A 21621-nucleotide genomic window follows, 5' to 3' on the forward strand; every position below is an offset into this window, starting at 1 on the left:
ATCACATCAAGATATTAAATGATAAAAGTACTAAATATTTAGTCTGTGCTTCATGTATTAATATTGATTTTCCTGTAAGTACCAGTGGTTATCTTTGAAAAACCCAAAGGGTTTGACAAACTCAACAGAAACACCCGTCAATACTGTATTTCCTACTTTACTACATATATCTGACAGCCTTACTTAAAAGTTAAGAAAATTCATGCAAAACCTTCTAGTTTATGTTCTGTGATCAAATGAATTACATATTGTTCCCATCAACTTGCTCAAGCAGTAAGGGTCACTTATTACTCAATAATTAAATCAAACCTCCGGCCTCCTGAACTTTTACTTTGAAGGTGAGCTGTCTCTCTGTCCCCCTCTGGATGTCCTCGTTCAAGTTTAGATTCTCAGGTTGACTTCTTCATGCACAGACTAGGTGAGGCCTCACTACTGCACCATCTACTGCACGAATCTACAACAAATCCCTGGATCTTTGCTGCTTAATTTCCATGTGATGTCCTGAGGCTGCCCCCTGCTGGCTGCTGGCTTCCTCTGCTGCTCTTGTTAAACATTTTATTACCTCCGCCAATGAGGTTACCCCCCCTTCCGTCCGTTCCTTTGTTGGTCTGCAGGATTACGTAAAAAACGACTGGATGGAAGATAGCGCAACGTGGTTGAAGGTCGCGTTATGGTTCAGAGAGGAACCCATTAAATTTTAAGGTGGATCCAGAAATTGTTTTCTCACTTCTTTTATCCCGAGAGATTGTGGAGAAAGATTTAACAATTCATGGATCCTGATGAAAGAAATCCGGCATATTTAGGGGACTGAAGTGTGAAAGCTGGTGCAGCTCGATTGAATTCCAGGGGAAAGTTGGGCCTTGGGCTGAGGTGTGCGCTCTGAGTGCCTGTGTAGTTCATGTTTATTTAATTTCATTATATTTTCATCCGAAAGGCTTCATGGTTTTGCGTTTAGAAAATGTCTTTTCATCATACTTGCACAAAGTCATTTGAAACATGATGCTGGTGCTTTATTTAAAGGGAAGTGAAGTAGGTATGGTTGCAGTACATATAAGCTGAAGCCAGAGACAACTCAGTGGATCAGATTATTTCCCATCTGGGCATTTTTGGGATATCCAGCAATATCAACTTCACAGCTTAGTTTACGCTCCTTGGGTTTAACACAAACAAACAGAAAAGAAATTATAGACGACCATCAAGGAGAGATTTTATAAGCACTAAAAGGTGTTTCAAAGTGTTAGTGTTACAATTTTTCTTTTATCTAAATACCAAGAAGTCTGCAGGTAATATAAGAAACGAACAGGGAATATATCTTAAAGATGCATGTGATCCAGTCGGCCGACACAGCCATTAGCATGCCTTAAATATACTTAATATCAGTGCTGTAATAAACAAAGAACAGTTTGACCTGATATCCCACCTGGGTTCTCTCCCGCACACAAACACAAGAACTTTTGATACAGCACAATAATCCATTCACGCTTGAGCACAGGATTCATACGAACACGACGCACATGGAGACAGCCGAGAGGTAACATGAGCGAACCTGAAAACACAGGAGGTTGCGTCCTGCGCAGGGAAAAAGGCTTAAATACTGAACAGTAAAGAATGTGGTTTCTTTTTTAATGCTAAACCTTCTCCCAGCTGGTTGAAAACATTCGTATGTACTGGAAACGTATTGCTACACAGTGTTACTCCTTTGAGTATCTATCTATCTCTTTTTATATATATATATACTCATGTATAATTCATATCATTTAAATCAATATTAAGCTCAGTTTGAGGTTATAGCAATACTTTTGATTCTCTCTGATGAGGCGTGTAGTATTTACAGATGGCCGTGTCAGTGCAGTGTCATAAATGAGAATTGAGTCCGTGGATATGAAACATGAGCTACACTAGATACTGTAGTAATGGGGATGAGGAGTCCGGTTCTCTGAGGATGTTCACAGCAGACGGCAGCAGCGTGAGCAGCAGATGTAACAGCGAGTACTATGAAAGCTGAAACGACCGCTGTTACGCATTTTTAAATCACACGCGAGATGGCGCTCTGTAACATCTGCTTGCATCGGTTTGCTTTGGATCCATCGACAAAAAACACTAAGTAGCGGATGACAGTAACTTAATCATAAGACCAGCTCAACAATACAGGATTCCCTCTTTTTGTGTTTCCCACTTCCCCCAAAACATATTTACTCGCTGGCCACTTCCTGTTCGTGTCAGTGGGGCTGTACTGGTCAGAGGTCTGGGAAGCGACTGGGATCCTCCTTGAATTGAGAGGGGATGGTGAAGATTGACTCTTCGAATTTGTCGTAGCGAAATTCCTGAAAGGTGACAGTGGCTGTGATGGTGGGGAAGACGGGGATGTCTGCGGGAATAGGAGGCAGAGAAGAAATCAAATTAGATAGTGATGGTTCTCTTGAAGCTCAGGAACACATTAGTGGACCGGTGCTAACTTACCAAGTTTGACTGGAAACCCAGGCGGAAGTTTCATCTGAACAAACTCTCGGAGTTTGTTGAAGTGCTTGAACGGGGCGATGACCTCCAACACGTTTAGTAACCTGCAGGCAGCGGAAAGTCAGTGAGTCAGCAGTTTATTTTAGCTATAAAAGTACAGACAACCTCCCGAAATATCAACAAAGCAAAGGAGAACATTGTACATTGAGATCTTGGGTAAAGATAAAACACTGACATTTATAACGTTTTCGCTTTAGAAATGACTTTAATGATTAATTGATAATCAAAATAGTTGATTCATTTTCTCTTGATGGGTTAATTCGTTAACTGAATAATTGCTCCAGTTTGTTGAATATTTATAGCTACATAGTTAATAATATACTAAAGGAGCGAGCTGAAGTTTTAAGTCAAGTCAGCATTCTCACTTATAAAACTCTCTATAACACAGAGCAGCTGTAAAAGAGTCTCTACAGTAACAAGCTCTTCAACACGCGAGGATCTGGTTCTGGTTCATAACATCTGTACAATGGCTGCATTGGTCTCTTTGGTGACACGATTTTAAAAAGCTCAGGATACAAAGGGGAAACAAATCATATTAAAAAAACATTAGCGTCATTAAAAGATGAGGTTTTATTGCTTCCTCCGCGAAGGTTGTTCATTCAGTAGAGGAGATAAAGCAATTTACTACATTATGTCCTGATAACATATCACAGTGATGTGTGTAACCCATTATGAACCACATCCTGTCTGAAGCCGACCTCGTCATCTACTCAACAAACCACGACTTGCTTTTTTCCGATCTTGTTTGTCTCTCACATTAAACATATATTCACATTCAGGAGACCACTCTGACTGCAGAAAATCAATACACAAATTATTTGTGAGTAGCTTAAGAAAAAGGGTCTAGATGAAAGAAATCTAAATGTACACATGACACGGTGAATAGGGAGGAGAAATAAATAATAATAATAATTTTTGCAGGGATCCACTCAGTGAAGTCCTCATGTGTACCTGGCCCGATTATCAGATCTGAATTATTTCTTCTCCACACTCGCCTTTTTCTAAACTCCCCGGTGCATGCGGGTGTATTCACCCAGGATCAATGCGTGCAGAAAGCTTTGTAAATAGATCTGAGGAGGGAGAGGGATGTGCTTACGACTCGATGCCCAGAGGGAATTCCTGGCTCATGGCTACAGTAGCTTTGAAGTTCTTCTTGCTTTCCTTGCACATAAGCTCTCTCCCAAGATGAGGTGGCCTGGAGGTGGGAAGAGACACAAAGACATTGCTTTTGAATTTCAAATTCAGAGTTAATGCAATTTTTCTCGTAGCTGCCCTGAATAAATTCCTAATCACGGTGAGGTCTAATTAAATCATAGAAAACACCAGATGCTTACTTTCCGTGCTCTGCTGTGATGTACTCTTCCCAAGAAAGAGTGTTTGGTGCTGGAGCCGTGAGAGAGAGCCTCCTCGCAGGCTGGGGGACAAGAACTCATCAGTCACTGGCACAATCACAATCATCCTCCCGCCTTCATCATTTATCATTAGTGAATCACGGTGGGACGGTGGCGTTCTTTCATCTCACCTCAAAGTTCTGTTCACTGATGCTGCCTCCTTTACTTAAGCTCTCCATGATGGCTTTGTTCCTCAGGATGTCCTCCTCGCTGAGGTGCTCCCGCCGCTTCCTGGACTCCAGCACCAGACCGTTTACCGAATAGAAGTCGGCTTCGAAGTTTCCAACTCTCTCCTGCACAGAGAAAAGACGAGCTTTCAGAATTGAGTCTTTGATTTTCTCCATCTTCTTTCATCCCTATCAGAATTCTCTGTAGGGGCTGTATGTAAAAGAATGCAAATGTGCGAGACAGTTGGTCTGACACTTTTCGGAAAACTTTTTCTCCTAGCCCCCTTGTCTGGATGTCTGGAGAATGTCCAAGTGAGCCCATGTGAGAATATGGCAGGGTAACTGTGTGGATGACATTTTCTTTTTGTTAACACGTCTGACCTGAACCTGACCAATCTCCTGCTGCATTCTTCATATGTGAAAGGCAAAGATCTGGAAACTGTCCGGATCCGATTCTCCAAAACATTTCAATTGACAAAATAAGTAAGACTGTGCTACAAAATCCATATAGAGAAATATCACTGAGAATTTCTTTTCTTTGGGGAACTCTGAAAAAAGCCTGGAGGTTTTGGGATTATATAAAGACTAGTCACTTATTTTTCCATTATTCTTAAATTTTTGATTGATTGCTGTGAAAACTGGATATAGTTCATCACTCCAGGGCTCTAAACAGAATTGAACTCTGGATTACAATTTACTCTGACTCTACTCATAACTCACTGTCACACGCAACCCACTCTATATAACCGTTTGTCATCATGTAGTTTTCACATTGTGTTTACATTCTGTGTCCAGCACTATAACATCATCAGCCTCACCGTTTTGTCCTCCCTGAAGAGCCAGCCGATCTGACTGCGGGAGAAACTGATGGACTTGGTCGACAGAGTCGCCGAGTAGACGTCACTGCTCATCAGAATGTCCACCTCTTCTTCAGTCTCCATCTCCGACTCCTTGGAGAGAATAGAACAAAGGAGAGTCAGGTCTCTCTGTTCATATTAAACACCTGATGACACACGGTGAAGCAGATGTGTGGCTCCTCCCCTCACTCACCTCGTGGTGTATTCTTTGGTACACTTTCGCTTCGTTGTCCAGAACCACAAAAGACTGGGAGGGGGCCGCGTCTCCGGTGAAGATGAAACTAAGATCTCCACGCTGACATTTCATATCATTGAAGTCGATGAGAGTGGTGTCGAGTCTAAATTAAAAGAGAGAGAGGAGACGAGAGGGTGATGAGAGCTGTGGAAATTGTTATGTCCTACTTTTTAGATCTAAAAGAAGTCCTCGACCTGGATATCGAACATTTGATGCATCAAACACTCAGTGCATCAAGTATCCTTCATTAGTACTAGCAACAAACTTAATATACCGAAGTATTTGCTCTATTACCTTATGTTGATGCCCTGCTTGTAGATTTTACAAGCATCAGACGGCAGCATCCGGGACAACAGAGGCACTGAAATATAGATGAATGAATACGTGAGAATAGATTCTAGTGTGGCTGACATTACACGGTTGTTCATGTTTTTTTCATTGAGAAAAGACAACGAGTCAGCGAAGTGAGTTCAAATTGGAGTTGGTCTTAATTTTGTTTGTGTGAAATAGGAAAGCTCACCCCAGCTCTGAAAATCCCAGTGCAGCTCCAGATAAAAGTCTCCAAGCTACAGAAAACAGACACATTTCCAATTAACAACTGAGGAAAATACAGCACAGTGAAGACCTCAGGGACCAACATACAAACCGAAGTCTGAGGACATTTTCAAACTCATTCTGTGTGTAAACATTAACCGATGCAGAATGATGTCATTTGCACACGTGTCTTTTGTGTGGCGGCAACATCTGGGAACGTGACGCCAGCTGTGATCCTCACCTCCCTCAGGGCTTTCAGTAATTTCGGCCTCTTGTCCTCCACAGTCTCCCTGGACTGCTGTTTTAATTTGCGCAGTATTGCAGTGACTGAGGAAAGAGGGGAGAAAAAAATATGGTCAGCTACACACACTCACACCAATATAATGCTTCACATTAAAGGGAATGTTCTCAATTTATTTACCCTTAAAACAACCAGTCACTTTGCTTCAGCCCACTTTATTTCTCTAACCTGAGTGCACGCAATTGGTTCAACTCTGTGAGGTTAAAACTGCTTTGTTCAATTAATTTCCTGTCAGTGTCTCGTAGTCCACCATCCTCCCGGCAACCTGGCAAAGACTGAGCTGCTGCATCACAATTTATATGCAGTTCTTTTTTTTCCATCACCTTTGCTTCTTTTTTTTACCCATTTGTTACATTTTCATATCTTTGAATCTCTAAAATATCCAATTCTGAAGAGTTGACATTCGATTTCAGTTTATGGGGGAGAGGAGATTCATTGAGAGAGAAAGAGAAAGCGACGGAGAGCTTTGAGTTTTTGTGTATTCGTTTCACAACCAGTCAATGGGATTTAACTAGTCCCCAGTTAAAGCAGGCGCACTGTTCGTTATGGAGATTTACGGTTTAATATGTGAGGGAGCATCACTCCTCTGCTTCATCTCATTTCTGTGAGTTAGCTATGCTTCAGTGGCAGTGATTGGATCAGCTACTTCTCACAAAATGAGCGGCGACCACTTAACGATATGAACTGAAAGCCCCAATAAACCAGCCTATCCAGGGTGAATCCTGGTCGTTGTGACCAGGGTGAAAATACTGGACGTGACTGAGGAGAAAGAAGTGCTGACAGGACACTAGCTGTGCTCAGGGAGTTGGTCATTGAGCACACACACACACACACACACACAGTGAGCAAGCTGCTGACGCATTGTGCACATGTGTAAGAGCGAAAGGTGATGACTGATGAGGACACTGCAGTGTTTCATGAGCAGCTGTTACGCACGCAACCGATATTAAAGACACATTATTCTGCATGTGTCCCTCTCACAAGGTGATCACCAGCAGTGTGCTGCCTTTTATTTGACCAGAGATCTAAACCCTAACACCCCACTGTCGCTCCGGTTTGACTTTCTTTGCATGTCCTTGCGGATGCTGTGGATGCAGCAAGCCCCCCCCCCCTCCCCCTCTTTGCTTCGCTGCCTCCCCTTCACCCATGTGAGTGATGTGACCTTCTCAGATCAAAACTCCTGGTCTCAGTCCCGAGCCAGCCTGCCACAGCAGGCACGGAGAGCTGAGACGCATACTAACAAGGCTGGGGGTCATCTCTCAAACTGCTGAGCCTCACAGCTTCCATCGGAGGAAACAGAAGAAGATGCTGATAGTTCACAGTTTTGTTATCTACACAGCCAAACAGCGACAACTCAAACTAGTGATCTCAGCCTAGTCAAAAAAACTGATATACGATTCATTGGACATACACATCTTCATCGTTTCTTTAATCGTTAGTAAATTTCAAAAAATATTAACAAAGCGACCGAATAGGGTCAGAAAAGAGAATCTCTGAGGTATTAGCTGGTGCCTTTCACATGCCATTTGACTGTTTTCACTGGATGTCAGATTTAAAAGCTGTTTGGTGATCAGGCTGTAAGCTCGGGCTTCCTCACACTAAGCCATTGTTCAGGCTCCGTTCCAACCATCTGGATGACGACTGCTGACAGAAATATCACATCCCGCTTTTTTAGCTGCACTGACCAGACAGCAGTTGCATCTTTGGTTACACATACTTTATTAAATGGCTCATGAAAGGTTGTTCAAACATTCACACTCATGATGTGATAACCAACAGTATTCAGCCCTGTTCCTTTTTTGCAGAATTTCTGAAGCCAATACGAAAAGAAATTGGAATTCACTAGTAATCTATACATTATAAGCATTATGCCATCTTAAGATTTTCTCTGTAACTTGAATGAGGTTACATTTTTGACCAGTTCAACCGAATTTGTCTCCGTATCACAGAAGAAACTCCATCAGACAGCAGTCGGCTGACTGTCCAAACCTTGAGGATGCATCACTGCAGGAATCCCACTGAGATAGTAGAGACATGTCACAGTATGTAAAATGCAGGAGCACTGTTCACATCACTTACTCATTTGCCTGTCACCATAGCTGATGGCTTCTGCCAGAGGACTCCATCCCAGTGCGTTCTTTATCTTTACAGGTGCATTGTGGGCCAGCAGCAGGAGGGCACATTCTGAAAGGAAAAGTTGAAAATGATCACAGATACTCTGGGCACACTCAACGTGTTTTTATTTTGTAACCTTTTTTTTTTTTTTTAAAGAACACAACTATGAGTAAATGTCGATCTTTTAATATTAACTTTATAACACAGTCTGGATAAAAGGTGACTAAGATTTAACAGACGAATAAACTTAAAGTGATAATAAACGTAGAACTCCTGTTCACTGAGGATTCATAACAGTCAGCATCAGCTACAGGAAGCTATGACTTCACTTTCTGCAAGAGGGATCCCATCTTTGATGCTTTTCCTATTTGCCCCTGTGAGATCTTCTGCATTTATTTACTTTTAACTTTTAGAGTATGTATATAATAATAATGATAAGTATCTCCAGTGTGCATAATCATGATGAAATGACTATACAGGCTACAAATGGATCAACATTTGAAGTTAGTTCTTACAAATTAAGGCACACTCAAGAGGGGCTGGTGAATCAGCATCAGCATCCACTACTTAGTTGCAGCCAATTTTTCTAATCAATTAAGGACACATCTGCAGAATAAATCAGCTGAGAAGTAGAGCAGCTAATCTAATCTAAATAAAGGCAGGACACCACATCACTAAACCATGTCTTAATGAATTAGCACTGAACCTGTATTTGATCAAGATGGTATATCTTCTGACTGCACTGTGTGTAATCTGCAATTTATAGCAGTTTCCTTAACCTCCTTTATACGTATTCTATGTTATTCCGCTGGAGAGGTCAGAAAATACACGCTGAGCGCTGCAGGAGTACAGATGCTATTTCAAGAATAGCAGACCTGACTGTGCTTAAAAATGGCCTTTTAATGAGGGTGTCTAAAAGTGTTATGCCACCCAGACACAAAGCAGATTGAGAGCAATTTGCTGGGCTCAAATCGAGTCTGGTAGATTATCATCTCAGAAGCATTCGGTTCCTTTTTGGTTCTATGAAAAACAAGTTGTAGGGTACAGGTCTACATGACCACTAATCATGAGTCCATATTGATAATTACCACAATGAATGTCACATTCATAAAATTTGTTAAGTTTAAAGACTTTAAGACTTTAAAGATTTTTGGTCGAGAGTGAAGATTGTGGTTCTAAACCATTTATTACACTTTTATGAAGGAGATGTAGATCAACCATGTGTTACACCTCATCAATAAATACAAATAGCATTAAATCAATATATATAGCGCTTTTGCCATATTGCTATTGAATGATTTTGCCATAATTATTGACATTTTTCAGCCTTTTCAGTCCAGCCCTACTAAGTTAAATACATTTGATCACGCGAATGTTAATATTTACCTTTGTGGCCCAGCATCAGAGCCAGGTGCAGAGGTGTGTTCCCTGAGAGAGGAGAGACACAATGAGTACACATCCATACAAACAACTAACCCCCCCCCACACACACACAAGTAAAGATACGTTGTGTTGTGCTTTCCAACACAATGAACTCAGGGAAAGCACAACAGGAGCCCATATCTCACCGTGCACGTCCTTCTGAGAGATGCTGTGGGTCCGGATGAGAGAGGAGAGCCGACGCACGTCTGCCTTGAACACGCACTCGTGAACGGGGAACTCCAGCTCCTCCTTGGTGAGGATGATGGGGTTCTGGTTGTTGTCATGGACCACGGTGCCGCTGAGGTTGTTCGCATTGAGCTGCTGTGGGGAGGGCTTCACGGACTTCTGGAAAGCCCGGTTGGACTTGAACAGGTTGCCGGTTCCGTTGGGGATGGTCTCGTTGGAGGTCTCGTCGTGCGGGTCCCTCCTCTCCTCGTTCTTGTTGGGCTTGTTGTTGTGGTCCTTGCGCAGGGCGCGGATCTTTTCGCCCGTCATGGTCACTGGTCTTATGAATCTGTAATAACTGCGCTACAAGGCTGGTGGATTCAAAAAAACGAGAGCTAGTCTGCATTAGCAATAAAAGCTAATGTGAGTTAAATCCGAGGGGTTGAGCTACGCGTGTTGTTTTAGCTGGTGATGCGTTCAAGTACCGTTACACCTGCTGCCCGGCTCCGCAGCTAGCGTTAGCCGCTAGTAGCTAGCTTAGCTCACAATGAAACCTGGATGCGATGGGTGCGGCGATGCAAACAGAGAATAACGTTAAAAAAAAACAAAAACGCACATACGGAATTAACACGCGGGAATGAATGAGAACAAGCAGCTACAACGACTACATCGTCATCTCCGTCACCTGCTTTTAAAAATAGCATCGAGTCAATTCGCTTTGTGGCCAAATTCAGACAAATTCAGATGAACCTGCGGAACTAACGTCCCCTGCTAGCTGGCTAGTATCGCGAGGTTTCCCAGACTGGACGAGAGTTGGAGGAGGTCGCAGCTGTGGCGTCATCTCTACGCGACGCGGGTATCTTTCGTGTTGCACTGTTAGCGAGCAGCTAGCTAGCTCACCCTGTGTGTTTTCTGGTCTTAAAATATGGCACCGACGAAGAAGGTGAAGAAGGTGGTGAACCAGGAGGAGCTGCGGCGCCTGATGCGGCAGAAACAGAGACAGACGACGGATAAGAAGCGCGTCGAGTCCCCGTTCGCGAAGTACAACAGCCTGGAGCACCTGAGCTGCGTGCTGTGCGGGGTGCAGGTGAAGTCCGACCTGCTGTGGCCGGCTCACGTCCTCGGGAAGCAGCACAAAGAGAAGGTGGCGGAGCTGAAGGTGGCGAAGAGTCAACCCATGCCTCCACCGAGCCAGCCGCTGAAGAGGAGGGCGCCGGACAGCGGGGACGGCAAAGGGAAGAAGGCGAAAGCAGCAGCGGCGGCCGCGGGGCAGTCTGAGTCCGGGCTGCCGGGGGATTTCTTCGAGCGACCCGGAGAGAAGGCAGCTGGTTCTGCTCCTAAATCTGCAGGGTTGAGTCTCCTGGCTGGAGTATATGGAGATGATGATGATGATGATGAAGCGGATGCTGGAGAGGGAAGTCAAGCAGGAACCTCAAAGCCTGCTGCCCCGAAGGCTGAAGCTGCAGGGCTGCCATCGGACTTCTTTGACAGCTCCATCCCGTCCACACCCTCCGTCTCCCATTCCGGATCCATCCACAAAGCAGAAGTGACGGAGAAGAGCCAGAACAAGAAAGAGGCCAACAAGATGGAGATGGCCGAGGCGCTGCCGGAGGGCTTCTTCGACGACCCGGTGCGAGATGCGAAAGTGCGCAAGGTGGATGCTCCCCAGGATCAGATGGACAAGGAGTGGGACGAGTTCCAGAAGGAGATCAGACAGGTGAACACCAAGTCCGATGCCATCGTGGCTGAGGACGACGAGGAGGGACGTCTGGAGCGACAGATCGACGAAATCGATGAACAGATTCAGTGTTACAAGAGGGTTGAGCTGCTGAGGGACAAGCGCGATGTGGTGAAAAAACAACCTCTGTCCAGGAGTGATGAACAAATGGAGACCGAGGACATGATTGAGGATGAAGAGGGGGACGAAGAGGAGCTGCTGGGCCTTCTGTCCGGGGACTGGAGGGCTAAGGGGGCACTGGCATAAAGTTCTGTTAAACATTTTGTCCAAAATGTTTTCAAAGTGTTTGAGATATTTTTTTGTACATGCTCTAAATCTGTAAATATGTTTGTTAATGGAAACTCGTGTCGTCCTTTTTTGTGTATATTTTCAAACTGGGTTTAATAATGATGAGGTGATTCTGGCAAAACATGCACCTCCACAAGTTAAGGCTTCTCACTTTGTGGCTCAAAAGCACGAGAAACAAATCTTTTAACTTTGTCTTTATTAACTGATGCTGACACGGAAAAAAACACACATTCATAAAATCTCTGTCAGTAGCAGCATGATCCCAAATCTAAGTCACGATGGCCAAAGCTACTTAACATTCTCAGCTCAACTAACCATTGTCCTGCAAAAACAAGTTGTTGATAATGATCTGTTCATGTTACATTATAAGCAACATGCAAAGCACAACAGAATTATTTTTTTTAAATATACAATGAGGCCGTTGCAAAACCTTTCCCTACTCAACCCCTTTCAAAAGATAATTGGCAGAGGATACGTTTGCACCATTTTGACAGTACAATGTTTGATTACAACAAACTTGTCATATAAATGATGCACCTTTAATTAGGTCCATAAAAATGTATTAAATGAATCAAGTAAAGAGTGATAATCAGTGCTTCTTATACTACCTGTTACACATCGTGGGTTAGCGGTGTCTGTCTACTGCAATTTCTATCCAGCAACATCTACGTATTTTGTTATTGCTACATATGCCTCAGGAGTTACCAGTTCACCATTCTCTCCAGGTGACTCAAAGTGTTCATAGCCCTTCACATCTTTAAAGAACTGAAAACTGCAACAACAAGCACAAAAACAAAAAATCTACAATTGGACTAAACACACAATCACAACTAACTGAGGATAAATGAGATGAACACTCAACAGAAAGAAGAAATCTGAAAACTTGGATTCAGCTTAGAAAAGAGTATACAAAAACCTTTACTGTGATACTGGACTGGGTTTCAGATAAGTTAGGAAATTGTCTAAAAACAAAACCCACCCTCACAATAAGTCAGTTTCTAGTAGTCATTTGAAAACATTCATAAAATTCTATGCGGAGTTCTATAAATAAGGTTTGTTTGAGTTGTACCAGGTGATGACAGCCTCTCAAGAACCTAAACGCATTGTTACATCAAGATGGTTAAAAAGAACAAAACACAGGCGCAGATTAACAGCAAGTTTGAGAACGGACTGGAAAACCCGATTCAAAATAAATCACACTTTCTTTTCATTGTTAATAGACGCAAACCAATAGATTTGCTAAAATAAGAGCTGAATATTCTGCATATGGAGTAATGTTAAAATGTTAATGTTTCTGGGGCCGAGATCGTGCTGAGATGGACTGAAGCAAGGGAGGGGGGGTGAGTGTGGGCATGCCAGTGCCACTGTTCCACAATCAGTATGATAAATATTCAGTTCACAAAAGTGCAGCAATTACAGAAGCGGGACAGGAACTCGGAACAGCCCTGACCCCACTGGGCTTCAATACTGTTCACTGCAGTCAATGACATTGTGCTCACAGGCCCACAGCTGCTCTCAGCTCCATCAGGGAGAACCTCTGGTCCCCGTCATGGTCAAAGCAGTCCAAGGTATGAGCATCAGGTGCTGATGTTCCAAATACTTTCTTCAGATCCTGGTAAGTTAATCCGCGTAAACTATGTCCGACACCTGCCTGCTGGAAGATGTCCTCCAAATCTGTGGATAAAAACAGGTATTTTTATTCTGAAAGGAAAAAAAGCAGGTTGTCGATGTGGTCGCTGCACAATCACATAAACTTGCAGCCATTTAAGTAAAAGTTAGATATTTTTTTGAAATGCATGTATTTGAAGATCTATGTCCCTCTCATACCTGTGCAGTAAATTTAAAGCAACACTGTGTAACGTTTACTTAGCAACAGCGCCCCCTGCAGCCACGTGTAATGTTCCTGCTCAAGTCTCACTTGCTGAACTGAGACCCTGAATGTGAAATAGTGGTGATACTTGCTGTAGCTCTGTCTATAGGGAAAATGTTGCCAGAAAAAAACAAGTGCAAAAATGGCATGTTGCTGCTTCTCAGGGAACTGTGTCTATTATTTGGCAGTTATGTCTTGAACTCTGGTCGTCAAGGAGCAGTTGCCACACAACTTGCAGACTTTTGATATTATAGCTGTTTGTTTACAATACAGGTATCTAACTTGTTATCAGAATCCTGGCAAGAGAGCAAAAAAGCTTTTCCAGAAACGTCACACTATTCCTTTGACGAATGCTGAGATAAAACAGTGTGCAGTAGTAGTGTGCACCTTTCAGGGAGCTGACACCAGGCAGGGACACCCTCTTTGAGCATCTTGTCTTGTTTCTGTGGGCATATCTCTTGGAGCGTTTAGGAGTTAAGAAGCGTGGACGTCTGCTTGTGTGCGGCTCCGGCAGTGGCGTGGACATCTCTGTGAATGAGATCAAATGTAATAAGAAAAGATAAAATTGCAACATGGTCAAATCCAGTGACAGCCTGCTTGATTGAACACTGTACCCTGCAAATCTCCAGGTGTTGCTTTAGTCGTACTGGCTTCTTGCACCGTCTCAGCTGCTGGAGTCTCACTCGTGGTTGCCGGTTGAATTGCTGCGTCATCATCCTTTAACTGTAAAAGAGATGGATGTTTTTTTTACTCTCTGTCTTGCCACAAAAGCTTAATTCTTAAAATGCAGAGAGTAAGCCGTGACTCACGCTTTGTTTGGACCCGTTCTCTAATGAGACCACTCTCTGACGAAGATCTGCCACTGTAGACAGGAGGACATGGATCTGCTCAGCAGTCCACACGTGGTGCTGCTCCTCCGACTTGTTAGTCTCACCCACTTCTTTCTTCAGGTCTGTTAGGTCCTATGACAAAAAAAATAAAAAAGTTTATCTACCAGAAATGTACTGTTTGATGGGATTTCTTGCTTCTAAGACAAGTGCAATTATGAAAAATGTAATATTGGATCAGGTGTCATGTTTTTGGCAGATTAGACTGGAAGACAATTAAGAGTGAATCCTTGTTATACATGTTCACAAATTCAATTTGACAATGTACCTTCTAACCTTAAGTAATGAGACTTCAGAGAGCTCAGCATTCAAGCGACTCATCCCAACATCCCGTAATAATTGAGTTCACTGTTAAAAATATATATAAATATACAAGAGTATAATTATTTGGTCCTCCTCTTTCCCACATCCTGTTGTGCTTGTTAAAAATAAGAAACAATCCACAGACGCTTCACATATTCGCCCTAGTTTCACTCCAAAAACTAAAGCATCTCCACTCCCAAAAATAGAGTGTCACTTGTTTCATGTATCATGAATAAAAACCCAATGCATGGATCCCAGAGATGACAGGACCCTCTTAACCCGGGGACTTTCAATGTAGCCTGACAAGAACTGCAAAAACACAACAAATTAATCTAGAAGTTCACTGCTGATGTTGGTTTGGATGCATGCAACAGTTACGCAATGAACCCCATCAGCAACAGAGTCATCTTTGCCATATGTAAGTGGATTTGCATCAATTCCCAGTGAGATAAACATGCCAAAAGGAGGCGCATTATGCAAATAAGTAATTAAAGACCAGTAGATCAAGATATTCAGCGTGTTTGCTTCAGCACAATGTACTGTTCTGTTTTCCTTACACACCCCACACGTTCAAACATGAATGATGAATGGGGAGATAAACAGCCTCCAGCTATATCTGCCGAGAACATAGAGAGGAAAATATAAAAAGACAAGCTGTCAAACAACATAAGTTAAATCCAGTTTTGACACAGGCTCATGAAAAATCCATCCTCTTTGCTCGTGTGAGAAACCAGAGCGTGCAGAGCGATGCTACTTACAAAGCAACATAGCTTGTGTTTCTCTGTGATGTTTGTCAGCTGGCCAAAACACTGTATTGACTTCTCAATAGTTTCACACACACAGTCTGACAAATCTCTCTGAAGCGCTCAGGCTATTCTCACAGACTTCCTCCGTCTCACTTCATTTATTTATCAACGCAGTGACTGAAGAATGGAAACAGCCACAGACGCTGATTCATTGTAGGATATAAATGAATGATAGTATGGGCCAAAGATACACCCAAAGATAAACAGATGGAAACAAAAGAATAAACATTCTTCAGGTGCTGGACTCCTTTTTTAAGGCAACAACACGCTTTAGTTGTGTGACTGGATCATGCACAATTGTGATGACCTCTGAGACTTGATCTGTCTACAGACATAAAAAACACCTGCTGAAGTCCGAAGTGCCCTCTGTCATAGTTCCTGTTGTAGAAAGTTAATCTAGGATGCAGTTTTACCACCTGCTGTTTCAGAAGCTGCTGTCACGGCTGGTAAATAAACATTAACAATAGCTGGGGATAACATATATATGTATTTTTTTTAAACAAACCCTAATATCCTAGTCAATAAAACATTAAGTGGAATTTCTTCAAGATAAACGGAAACATTTCACAGGATTTCAAAAAATCTGCAGAAGAAACATCAGAGTATCATGTATTTCCATCGACATGTGCTGTGCAAACATTAGAGTTAGTTCATCAGGATCTCTAGTGGGTTTATAGTAGAAAAAGAGAGCCTGACAAAATGAAATAATTAAAAGATTGCCAGTGAATTCTTAATAACATTTAAGTCACATTTATGATTTACTTTCTAACATTTAGATTTTATTCACGCTGCGATTGTTCCACTTCAGCCAAGCGTAAACATTTTTCAGAGTCATATACCTACACAAACAGGGGGAGGGAACACCCACCTTGTGTTATAACAAGGTAGTTGAGTCTTCACTGGAAAAAAGAAACACTTAAATCATCACCGACTTGTATTTACCGTTTTCTTCTTTGAGTCATCGTCACTCTTCTGGTTTTCCAGAGCAGACTGCATCGTCTTCACGTCGTGCTGGACACTTGTGAGTGTGCTGCCGATTGTAGCAACACTCTGGAAAAGAAAGATACTTTGTGAGGTCAGGTGGGACATTAAAAACGTTCTCTTTTAAATCCATTTTGCTTTGTCTTTACCTTTTGAAGCTCTTCAACTGTTGTAGGAAGGCTGATCAAATCAGCGGCCGATTTCAAGTTGGCCTTCAAATGGTTTACGGCCGAGTCCAACAAACTGATCTGCAGGAGTCAAATGATACAAAGTATTCAGTTACAACTCCGAGTAGGGTTGAGCAATCAGACCAATGCTCTTCCAACATCAACAACTTTTTTTTCCAAGCGAATCCTAGAGATCATCACCAATCTTAAAATTCAGTCTTCCCTAATATCATGGATCCATCGCACATTCACAATCCAACACAATGATTCCCTCCTAGACGGCTGTTCTGATTATATTCATGATATCACATGTTTCTAAAGGATGCTTCTAAGGGAACATGCCAAGATTGGACCATTCAGTTCAACACTGAGGTGGTCAATATTTTACTCGGGTGTTTAAAAACTCAGTCCTGTGTGACATCTCTCTTTACAAATATATGTGTAATGGAAGCCTTGTGTAACAGTTATACAGTCGGTCATTGTATTACGAGCTCCACCCATAACTTCAGACTAAAACTGATTTGGAAACGCAGCAATAGAGAGTAAAATTACATGCAAATTCCTTCTTAAACCGATTTATGAAGTAGCTGGTTTCCATTCACTTGCACAGCACCATGTTGCAATTTAATGTAGGAAAAATAAAAGGTATTACTAAATTTGGCATCGTTTCTATTCTATTTGTTATCTATTTAAAAAGGGACTGTCGGCAGCAAAGTGCATGTAACTCGTATCAGTCTGACTCATACACTGTGACACTGTGAATGTATAGGTGGCTTCAGCCCCTCCAGGCAACACTTCAAACTCACCTTCCTGTTCATTTCTGTCAGGTTAGACCAGAGTTTGCTCAGCCCCTTGTCCCCGTTCTCAATGTCATCCAGCTTCCTCTGCTTGTTTTTCAGGTCCTCGCTGAGTTTTGGTATTTCAGTGGATGACACCTTCTGACTGGACTCCACTGTTACAAAAACAAGTTCATAGCAATGTTAAAAAACAGATGAGTGCAGGACTGTGTTTACCAGGTATATAACAGGTTCAAGTGTCCAAAGGGCACTGAGCTTTTTATGACCATCACAAAGTAAGTGTTGGTGAATGATGTTTGTCTTACTGCTGTGCAGCTTTTCTTTCAGCGAGTCCAGATCTTCTTTCAGGGCAATCTGCATCCATATGAGTCCAGCACAGGCCATGACACATGCAGCTAATATGATGAACAGAAACAAGGGGTAGCACACATTGCAGCACTGCGTGTAGCTTCTCCTGTGAAAAGAAGGAACATGGGTAACGTTAGACATTGCTGCTTCACAGCCTCTTTCATTATTAATGAGGGAGATATTTTTAGAAGACTGCATGCTGTCATGGGAATTATGAGTTCTACTGGTAAACACTGGTGTTAAAAACATGGGCTGGCGCATACTGCATCATCATATAATACTCAAGCTGCACGTATAACAGATTATTCTGAATTTGGATGAAATCAAGGCCTGACAATCTTTTTAGTGTGTAAGATGTACCAACTGTTTTATGTTACTTAAGCAACCACTAATAATTATAACTTTGGTCAATGGTCGATTTTCTTCTGTATTTGTTTGTGTGATCGTGAGCAGGAATACGCAAAAACCTACTCAACAGATATCCAGAAAATTTTGTTGCAGATCCGGTTTAGGGGGCGGTTCCCTAACGCTTTACTGTCTTAAACATTGTGTGATAAAGTTTTCAACTTCTCATGGATTTCTCAAAGAATAGTTAATGGATATTTCATTCAATTTAGAATGAGTGTTTTCACTTTGTTGCTGATCCAATTAAAAAGCCTGACCTAGATAACTTAAATGTGGATTCACAATGGGGACTGCTGGGCCTGAGTGGAAGTTATTATTTTCTCTATGAACTAAATCATTGTTGTGTCTTAAATGCCAGAAAATAAATCCAGTTATGTAGCTTCCAACAACCTTTGGTAATGGATTTTAGTGGCATCCAAAACACAATTAAATCCTGCTTACTATCATGAACTTGCACATGACAAAGAAAAATACCAATATAAGTATAACAGGTGTTTTTTGCAGTCGATTAACCAAGTAGTCTGATTTACTCTTGAGAATAATAATGATTTTGGATATTTTAAGTCTTTAGAAACTACAGTTATGTGTATTTTAACCAGGAGAGAATTAAAACACCAAATTCCACACTCGTGTTATTCCAGGGACCACTCACTTCCCGAAGTTGGCCGCTTCGCTCATGGTGTTGAACTCGTCGTCGTCGGAGCTGGACTCGGACTCGGAGTCCGGCGGCTCGGTTCGGAGCAGCCGGTGCCCGGAGCCCTTCTTGGGCTTCTTCCTCTTGCTGTCCCCGAGTCCGATCAGCGCGTTCAGCTCCTTCCTCTTCTTCATCTTCTTCTGCGGCGTCAGCGAACCCGCCGAGCCCGACTTGAACCCGACTAGATCCAATGCTTGGTCCAGTTTGCTGGATGTTGACGTGCGGCTAGCGGCTAAGCTAACCGAGCGTCCGAGCTGCTAGCTTGAAAATGTCAACCACGCAAATGCGGTGTCGGAGATAAACACATCGGACTGTGGTCGCTGAATTCACTCCTCACCTCGTCCACACCACGGTGCTGTCCTCTTGTCTCCTCTTGTCTCACTGTCCACGACGAGCAGCCGGGCGATCACATATGTTACCTGAGCTAGCGCCTTGCTAACGGAGGCTAACAGCGGCTGGAGGACGCCACCGGGCTGTCACATCCTCCGGGAGAAGGTTCGTAGGGACCCGGTGCGACGTGAGTCCCTCTGGGAACCCGGCACACAGCGTGTAGATAGACGAATAGAACCCACGGTAAACCGGGTCACCGAACCGGAATACGCTACAGGAGCTGTATGAGCCGCTGCTTGATGCTGCTGCTGTGTGTTGTGTGGGCAGGGGCGTCCCGAGTAACCTCACTCCTGATTGGTGCAGGAGACGAGCTACAACTTCCTGTGTTTGGGCCAGAGACTCACACGCAGCACAACACCATGCAACACAACACTATGCAACACAACACCATCACCTTCCCAGACACACACACACCTCTGGTACTGGACGTGTTGCAGGTATCTGTTGTCATTTGGAGTCGAATTGTGTTTGTGGCTTTAGTGTCTGAAGGTTTTTTTTACATGTCTCTGCTGTCATTTTGTGTAGGTGTCTTTTCGTGGCCCCTTTTTGTCATTCTGCAGTTGCTGTGGTCAAGTTACGTGTCTATTTTTTTTTTTTTGTATCTCTTTGCATTTGTTTGTATGTCTCTGAATTTGTTGTTTATCTTCAAGGTAGTTTGTGTCAATATTTGGTCACGTTTGCACGTCGTAATCATTGTTTTGTGTGTCTTCTGTCATTTTGAGTGTCCCTTAGGTGATTTTGGGTATCATTGCAGGTGTTAAGTGTGTCTTTGTGTGTCTTTCGTCAATTGTAGTGTCCCTGTAGTCCTTTTGTGTCTGTTTTTCATGTCTCAGTAATTATATTGTGTCCCTTTGCAGTTGTTTTCTGAGTCTTGGGTCATTTTGAGTGTCTCTTAGGTCATTTTGGGTATCTGCGCAGGTTCTAAGTGTCTCTTTGTGGTTGTGCTGTGTCTCTTAGTATTTAAAATGTGTGATTTTGGTCTCTCTGTAATCATGATGATATATCTCACTGTTTTCAGAATGATGAAAACTAATAAGTACATTAGTCACGAAAACAATCAGCAAATCAATCATTAAAATGATAATTTGATTAAATGTTTGTAAATAATCGTACAAACTTAGCTGCAATAGAATACTTTTCGGTTTTTTATTACTTCATTGAACCTTGAAGTCAGCCTCATGACTAAGAAATGTAATTATTCTACTGAGCAGAATTAAAGCAGTGGGTCACTTCGTGCAAAATCACCGAACACAAACAGATGAGGTGTCAAACTGTTGAATGATTTAAGGAGAATTCTCAAAACCTCACAAACACTGAAATCAATTTAACATTCACAGCAGGAAATAAATGATATTGTCATGGGGACTGACAGTGGGTTGTTTGGCTATTAGACAACTGTCAGACTGATTTTTCATCTTGATCTTGGCACCAGCACAGGACAACAGCACAGTTACACTATAAAAAACTATATTGCAAGGCTTACATAGTATTTGGGAAACAGTGGGTACATTGTAACTTAAAAATGTATACACTATAATGAGGACAAGTTAGAAAAACACTGAAAGTCAAGGTAACTTACTGCACAAGATTTTTTAATTTTGCCTAATTCCAAACTCCTAGGTTTGTTAAGTTACTTTGTTACATCGCTGTAATTATTCTATATGTATGTAGCATACATTGATTGTGATATATATTGATGTTGGAAAATATCAATATTACAATAAATATACAAATGATCAGCTTATCAATTATTTGTTTAAGAGCTGCAGCAATTAGTATTGTCTATCATCAATCAATCAATCAATCTGTGGATAAAAGGAAAAGCAGTAAATGGAGCCAATAGAACCAACTCATATTTCTTCTTTTTCAATAATAAACTCCCTCAACAATAAATCAGTCTTATTGCTGTAACTACAGTATGTAGTGAGCTGTAGCCGACTTGTATTGTTATATCTAAAGGTTAGTCCTCAGACCATTGTGCTCTTTAAGCCATTTTGTTTTGGAGATTGCACCACATTTTATAAAAATGGGATTACATTTTGTTTTGTTTGAGTTTGCCAATTCCAGCGGGGGTCTTCCAGCAATCGAGCTCACCTGGAGCGCCATTGGGCCGACCCAGCAAGATACAGGAGTTGAGTAGAAGTAAAAGTAGAAGTGGGGGTCTCTGCAGTCTGGCCTTTAGCTCGCTTCCATTGAAAAGGGACTCCCACTGGCCTGCTCCTGGCTTTGAAAATATGCTCCTT

General features: G+C 42.3%; 3 protein-coding genes across 3 annotated transcripts; 1 reads left to right on the top strand and 2 right to left on the bottom strand.

The window, feature by feature from the left end:
• Positions 1 to 988: 988 nt before the first annotated feature.
• LOC133018069 (ankyrin repeat domain-containing protein 13C-like) lies at positions 989 to 10462 on the bottom strand. Its single transcript, XM_061084363.1, has 13 exons — positions 9686 to 10462; positions 9504 to 9545; positions 8082 to 8186; positions 5943 to 6028; positions 5688 to 5733; positions 5462 to 5528; positions 5126 to 5270; positions 4894 to 5025; positions 4040 to 4201; positions 3852 to 3931; positions 3614 to 3712; positions 2461 to 2561; positions 989 to 2368 (listed from the first exon to the last, which is right to left on the bottom strand). Exons 1-13 carry the CDS (start codon positions 10032 to 10034, stop codon positions 2238 to 2240), a joined length of 1545 nt encoding a protein of 514 aa, XP_060940346.1. The 5' UTR covers positions 10035 to 10462; the 3' UTR covers positions 989 to 2237.
• Positions 10463 to 10563: 101 nt separating this feature from the next.
• Positions 10564 to 11783, top strand: znf830 (zinc finger protein 830). The gene has a single exon (XM_061084718.1). The coding sequence runs from the start codon at positions 10630 to 10632 to the stop codon at positions 11686 to 11688; it is 1059 nt and encodes a 352-aa protein (XP_060940701.1). The 5' UTR covers positions 10564 to 10629; the 3' UTR covers positions 11689 to 11783.
• A 126-nt stretch (positions 11784 to 11909) lies between these two features.
• On the bottom strand, positions 11910 to 19642 carry efcab14 (EF-hand calcium binding domain 14). The gene is made up of 9 exons (XM_061083801.1): positions 18947 to 19642; positions 17847 to 17995; positions 17551 to 17696; positions 16727 to 16825; positions 16539 to 16646; positions 14410 to 14562; positions 14215 to 14323; positions 13988 to 14128; positions 11910 to 13404 (listed from the first exon to the last, which is right to left on the bottom strand). Exons 1-9 carry the CDS (start codon positions 19120 to 19122, stop codon positions 13226 to 13228), a joined length of 1260 nt encoding a protein of 419 aa, XP_060939784.1. The 5' UTR covers positions 19123 to 19642; the 3' UTR covers positions 11910 to 13225.
• Between the last annotated feature and the right edge of the window lie 1979 nt (positions 19643 to 21621).

This window comes from Limanda limanda, chromosome 13 (genome assembly GCF_963576545.1).
Source record: "Limanda limanda chromosome 13, fLimLim1.1, whole genome shotgun sequence".
Taxonomy (NCBI): domain Eukaryota; kingdom Metazoa; phylum Chordata; class Actinopteri; order Pleuronectiformes; family Pleuronectidae; genus Limanda; species Limanda limanda.